The sequence below is a fragment of the Cornus florida genome, unplaced genomic scaffold, assembly GCF_030987335.1.
Source record: "Cornus florida cultivar Cherokee Brave unplaced genomic scaffold, ASM3098733v1 CherokeeBrave_3.0.0_Hap2_Chr02, whole genome shotgun sequence".
Taxonomy (NCBI): domain Eukaryota; kingdom Viridiplantae; phylum Streptophyta; class Magnoliopsida; order Cornales; family Cornaceae; genus Cornus; species Cornus florida.
Window position 1 is genome coordinate 18760610 of NW_026775572.1, and position 7035 is coordinate 18767644.

The following is a 7035-nucleotide window of genomic DNA, read 5'->3' on the forward strand; positions in this document are numbered from 1 at the left end:
GAAAAGAATGTTTGTGATAGCTTGCTTGGGAAACTTCAAGATATGGAATGGAAAAAAGTAAAGATAATTTGAAAGGGATTGTCTTAGTTTAAGAGAAATTAATCAAATCATAAGTCACTTAACAATTTGTTAATTTACTTTAATTATTTGTTACATTAAACACAAAAGACACCAACAAATAAAGTAATGGTCAAAATAATTATTTAAAAACAATAAGTAAGAAACTAATTCATTTCTTTTTATTTTCTTATAACGAAGTAGAGATTGAACTTAATGGAAAAAAAACCATGCGTGTAACAAAAATTTGACAACTGAATCTCATTTAGGTAACGGTATGGTTAAAGTATAAAAAAATGTCCATAGTTTAGAAACTCATGTGAATGAGTGAGCTTGTACATATATTCTGAAGTCAAAATCAATGGTATTAATACATAAAAAGGCTAATGGTTAACTATTTAATAGCCTTGGAACATTGGCGGAGGTGGGGAAGAGTATTGTGCGCCCAAGTTTGGTGGGAGAATGAAGTCATCGTGCTTTGGCGGTGGTGAAGAAACCGCATGAGTAGGAGGAGGAGTTAATGATCGTGCAGGTGTTGGTGCTGGTGGATGCGATTGAATCGTTGGTGGGACAGGGGATGGTTTGGGAGGAGTTGAAACTGGTGTAGAAGTTAGTGGTGGTGGATGCGATTGGACTGGTGGTAGGCCGGAAAATGACTTAGGAGGAGCTGAAACTGGTGTGGAAGTTGGAGGAGGGACTGGAGATGGCTTAGTAGGTTTAGGAGGAGCCGAAACTGGTGTCAAAACTGGAGTTGGGGTTGGAGATAGCTTAGTAGGTTTAGGAGGAGTTGAGACTGGTGTCAAAACTGGAGTTGGGGCTGGAGATGGCTTAGTTGGTTTTGGTGGAGCAGAAATTGGTGTATGAGTTGGAGCTGGGACTGGAGATGACTTAGGAGGTTTCTGAGGTGGATAAATTGGTGTTCGAGATGGAGTCGGGATTGGAGAAGATTTAGGAGTAGCTGAAACTGGTGTATGAGTTGGAGATGGGATTGGTGATGGCTTAGGAGTTTTCTGAGGAGGAGGATAAATCGGTGTTCGAGCTGGAGTCAGTGTTCTAGCAGGAGTTGGGATTGGGGATGGCCTAGGAGGTTTTTGAGGTGGGAAACTTAGTTTTGGAGCTGGAGCCGGGACTGGAGATCTTTTAGGAGGAGTATAAATTGGTGTTAAAGTTGGAGTTGGGAATGGAGATGCCTTAGGAGGTTGAACTGGTGTTCGTATCGGAGCTGGTCCTGGAGATTCTTTGACAGGTTTAGGCGGAGCTGAAACTGGTGTTCGAGATGGAGTTGGGCTTGGAGACTCTTTACTAGGTTTAGGAGGAGCCGAAAATGGTGTTTGAGTCGGAGCTGGGCCTGGAGATGCTTTGCCAGGTTTAGGAGGAGTCAAAATAGGTGTTTGAGTTGGAGCTGGGCCTGGAGATGCTTTGCCAGGTTTAGGAGGAGCCAAAAAAGGTGTTTGAGTTGGAGTAGGGATGGGAGATGGTTTTGGTGTGTGGCTTGGTGGATTAGAAGTGGGAGGAGGAGTATAAGTCCTTGACGGTGTCGGGGGAGGTGATACTCTAGATGGAGGGGTTGGCGGAGTTGATGTTGGTGGCTTTGATGTGGAAGGTGGAGTGTAACCCATTGATGGTGTCGGAGGAGGTAATGTTTGGGATGAAGGGGTTGGAGGAGTTGATGTTGGTGGCTTTGATATGGGTGGTGGAGAATGAGTGTCATATTCTTGCGGAGGAGGTGATGCTCGTTGTGAAGGGCTTGGCGGAGTTGAAGTTGGTGGCTTGGAAATGGGAGGTGGAATATAAGTTGTGACTTCTTTTGGTGGAGGTGATACTTTGGATGAAGGGTTTGGTGGAGTTGAAGTCGGTGGTGGAGTATAACTCTTGGATGGTTGTGGAGGAGGTGAGACATCGGATGAAGGAGTTGGTGGAGTTGATGATGGTGGCTTGGATGTGGAAGGTGGAGTATAACTTGTTGATGGTGTCGGAGGAGGTAGTGCTTGGGATGTTGGAGTTGGTGGAGTTGATGTTGATGGTGTGAGAGGTGGTGATGCTTGGGATGTAGGGGTTGGTGGAGTTGATGTTGGTGGCTTTGATGTGGGAGGTGGAGTATAACTCTTTAATGGTGTTGGAGGAGGTGATGCTTGGGATGTAGGTGTTGGTGGAGTTGATGTCGATGGTGTCGGAGGAGGTGATGCTTCGAATGTAGGGGTTGGTGGAGTTGATGTTGGTGGAGTCGATGTTGATTGTGTTGGCGGAGGTGATGTTTGGGATGAAGGGGTTGGCGGAGTTGATGTTGGTGGCTTGGATGTGGGAGGTGGATTATAACTTGTTGATGGTGTCGGAGGAGGTGATGTTTGGGATGTAGGGGTTGGTGGAGTTGAGGTTGGTGGCTTTGACATGGGAGGTGGATTATAACTTGTTGATGGTGTTGGAGGAGGTGATGCTTGCGATGTAGGGGTTGGTGGAGTTGATGTTGGTGGCTTGGATGTGGGAGGTGGATTGTAACTTGTTGATGGTGTTGGAGGAGGTGATGCTTGGGATGTAGGGGTTGGCGGAGTTGATGTTGGTGGATTTGAAGTGGGAGGTGGATTGTAACCCGTTGATGGTGTTGGAGGAGGTGATGCTTGGGATGAAGCGGTTGATGGAGTTGATGTTGGTGGCTTGGATATGGGAGGTGGACTGTAACCCGTTGATGGTGTCGGAGGAGGTGATGCTTGGGATGTAGGGGTTGGCGGAGTTGATGTTGGTGGTTTGGTTGTTGGAGGTGGATTGTAACTCATTGGTGGTGTCGGAGGAGGTGATGTTTGGAACGTAGGGGTTGGCGGAGTTGATGTTGGTGGCTTTGAAGTGGGAGGTGGATTATAACCCGTTGATGGTGTCGGAGGAGATAATGCTTGGGATAAAGGGGATGGTGGAGTTGATGTTGGTGGTTTTGATGTGGGAGGTGGAGTATAACTCTTTGATGGTGTTGGAGGAGGTGATGCCTGAGACGAAGGGGTTGGCGGTGTTGAAGTAGGTGTTGATGGGACAGAAGGTGTACCAACCGGTGATGGTGGAGACTGTGTAGGTGTTGGTGGCGCGTTGAATTTAGGACTTTCTGGTGTTGGTGATGGTGGTTTTGGCGCTGGTGGAGATGGGTTTGAGGGGGTATTAGGTGTTTGTGGTACATCTGGAGTGGGACTGATGGGATGGTTTCCACATCTCAGCTCACAAAAATCTGTGTTAGATGTGAACTTGTTGTTATCCAAGAACACACCATCAAACTTCTTCTCAAAGAGTAGTTTGGGCAATTGTCCTTCAAACTCATTGTGCCTTAAGTTTAGATATTTGAGAGATTGAAACTCTAGAACGACGTCAGGAAATGGACCAACAAAGCGGTTGTAGCTGACATCGAGTTGTTGCAAACCCTGAAGCTTGGAGAAGCTCTTGGGGAATACGCCATTAAACCTGTTAAAGTTAATGTTGAAAAGATTACAATCGGTCAAAAGCCCGAGCTCCGGAGGAAGAGACCCGTCAATGTCACCGTGGCTGAGATAAACACCAGTAACAACGGTCAATGTCGGATTATCCTGTGCCTTCGAGCACACAATGCCGGTGTAGGCACACACATCAGCTCCGACCCAATTGGTAGTAACATTATGAGGGTCAGAGAGCATAGTTTTTTTCCATGATTGAAGAGCAATATAAGCTTGCTTGATCCTCACATTTGTAAAGTTCATATCAAGATCGAACTCATGATTCTCAATATCGTTGGCGTCGCCATGAGCCAAAACAAGCGAAGAAAATGAAGACAACAAAAGAGAGATGAAAAGAACGCTGAGGAGGACGGCCTTCATCTTTTCGGTGGTTAGATATTCCAACCACCTTGGATAAGACCCAAGGATGCTTCTTGAATGGGGAGTTATGGAGGTACTTATACGGTGGTAGAGGGAGGGAGGTTTTAGAGCCATTGGCAAATGTCGTTAGAGGGCTCCATTTTTAGTACCGCAATTCATGGAGATCCATTATAATACGGAGATGCATATTAATTTAGGGATTGATGCTTAGATTTTGGTTGATTTGAGACTAAAAGTTGACAAAGACCAAGTCAACTTTTAACACAGATGGCTAATGCTAAAAATAGAGTGATCGATATTTGTGATCGCTGATTACACACAGCTATATCACATGTTTCTTTTTTTCTTTATCATTTACGTCCTGTTTTGACATGTGCTAAATATTGATTTCAAAGCTAAGTTGATTGGTATATATATATATATATATATATATAAATTTGTTGCATGTATCACAGTGTACACATATCAAAAGCCTGAATTCAACAGAAATTCTGAAGTATTTTATGCTGGGACTTTATGCAAAAATAAAATATTCATTGGTTACACCAAAAATAAAAATAAATAAATTTGTCCCCAAATTGATTATTGCACTATTATATATTTATTGTTTACAATCTACAAAATTTTTAAAACAAAACCTTACATAACCCTAAATTAGTGTTGAAATCTCCACATCTTTATCTACAAATTAGCACTTGTACATTTGATTCTTTAATTGAAAAAAATCAGAACTGCCACTTGGTCACTTGTTCAAATAGTATGATTTTTTTTCTTTTCTAGGTAGAGAATATGAGCCTTATTGTTTTACTTTAAATTTAGAGAGAAAAAAAAAAAAAAAAAAAAATTAAAAGGTTGTGAAAGTATCCAGTGTTGCTTTGGTAACAGTGGAGACTTTCTTTTAATAAGATCTCTCTATTTCCCTATTTTGTGTTAGGCACGAATCTTCCAAGGACACTGGACACACACACACACACACAGTTTACATTACTGTTTGCACTCAAAATCAACATTTTGCTTTCTCGAGCTAAGAGTAGGATCTAAGAGCCAATGTTAAGCGCATTTCCAATGGCGTGCTATATCAGTGTCATTTTCAAAATATAGCAAGTGAACTTAAAATTGGCTTTTCAATGCTGTGTTATATGGGCTGCCAATTTTTAACTTTGCTAAATCTGGTGCCAAATGTGGCACAACAAATAACTACTGCTATTTCAGAAAGAGAAACGGGGGGTTTAGATATATACCCAAGGTTCCTATTAGGGATATTTACAAATCTTCGACTTTCAATCTCAAAATAGGATACTTTATCAAAATAGTTGAACAAACTATTTTTCTCAAAAACCCTTTTCAAGTCATCCAACTTTTGCAAAAAAGAGCCATAGTAGAACACAAGAAGAAGTACAAATTCCTACATATAGGGCTTGTCCAAATTGCAGTTAAACCTCTTACCTCAAGGGGACTTAACACTGCTATCATGCTTACTCTTAGAGATTGTAGGCATCTCGATTTTGAAACCTTTTTGTTAGGAGTTTGCCAAACTAGTCTTTTTGCTGGCCCACCATACTTCAATTGTTTTCCAAATTATTCAGTAGCTCTTGATGATCCAACAATCCTCCATACTTTAATCCTCAATGTTTCAAGTAGTGGTTATAAAATGATAGATGTAGCCATACCCTTCAATGTTGTCTATAAAATCCACTACAAAGTCTATATTACCCAAGTCAGCCCTCATGCTCTTCGTGAGTCTCCCAAAGGAGAAACCCTTCTTCTTCATGCTAGTGACAAAAATTCACAAACCTATGTTCCAAAAACCCTCACTTGGAATGAAGTCACTTTTATGGAAGAATGGACTCTCGAGCATGCAGCTCCTCCTTCAAAGATCGAGAATAAAAGGTTGGAACAAATATCTCAATTTTCTGATGGCACGGTAAATGTTAGATTTAATTCTAACAGGCCCAATAGACTTTCTATCCAAGAAATAGAAAGACCTAGATTTTCTATCCAAGAAATAGAAAGACCTAGATCCTCTTTTTCTCATGCTTCTCACACAAACTATTCAAAAGCCCCTTCCCGAAAATCATTTTTAGGAACACCTACAAGGTATCTAAACCTCGTCAGTGTCAAAAACAAAGAAGTTGCTAACCTAATTTACTAGGACAATGTTAGCATAAAGACTGAAGAAGAAGACATCCCTCCTCTTCGCCGCACACCTTTACCTACCCAAACTGGTTCTCAAAACAAAGGTCTGCAAAACCCTCTTCTAAACCAAGATCATCATGATTCTCCTCCATCCCCAAACGATTCTCAGTTTGAAGATCCAGATCATCAGATTCATTAGCTCTACATGATAGAAAAGGTTTATGAGATCGATAAAGACTTCCTACGCAAAGATTTCTACTCTGCGATCAATAATTCCAAAAGACAATGGTATTTCCAAACCTTTTCTGCTCAAAAAACCATCCTTATTAGAGAAGAGTGGTATGCTTTCTATATACACCACAAGTTCTCAGCCCCATTCTTCACTCTGTTAAAACAACTCCTGAAGGAATTACTCTTTGTACTGATTTCAAGCTCCAACAGCAAATCAAGCATGAGAATGCCACTAGTAGAAAGGAATTGGAAACTTTTTGCCAACAATTCGGCTTCGAAAACCTAACCCCTCCTTCCAAACGAAAAAGTCACACCCGCTACAGGAAGCCTTTTCCCAAGAGATACGAAAACAGGTAATGGTATAACAAGAACAAGCCCTCCTTTGCAGATAAATATCTCTCCTCTGAGAAAAATAGACAGAAAAATGCCCCTCCTCCAAAACATTTTCAAAAGAAGTCTGCCACTTCAAAAGCAGAAATAAAATGCTTCAAGTGTGGCAAGATGGGTCAATACAAACGCGATTGCAGGACCAAATAGAAGATCAATGAGCTTGATCTCCCCGAAACCGTCAGAAGCCAACTGATGCAAATTCTTTTAAACTCTTCAGATGAAGAATCCGAACATGATATCAATGGTATTTAAGAAGATGACTATCATGCTGATACAGATTATGATTCCGATTCTTCCAACCCATCTTTGGATGACCAACCTATCAAAACCAAATGCATTTGTATGATTACTAAGGATCAAGAATTCATGTTGGAACTCATTGACAAAATAGAAG

At 41.5% G+C, this 7035-nt stretch overlaps 1 protein-coding gene across 1 annotated transcript; it reads right to left on the bottom strand.

The window, feature by feature from the left end:
* Positions 1-294: 294 nt before the first annotated feature.
* LOC132295740 (proline-rich extensin-like protein EPR1) lies at positions 295-3884 on the bottom strand. The gene has a single exon (XM_059794030.1). The coding sequence runs from the start codon at positions 3882-3884 to the stop codon at positions 456-458; it is 3429 nt and encodes a 1142-aa protein (XP_059650013.1). The 3' UTR covers positions 295-455.
* Positions 3885-7035: the final 3151 nt, after the last annotated feature.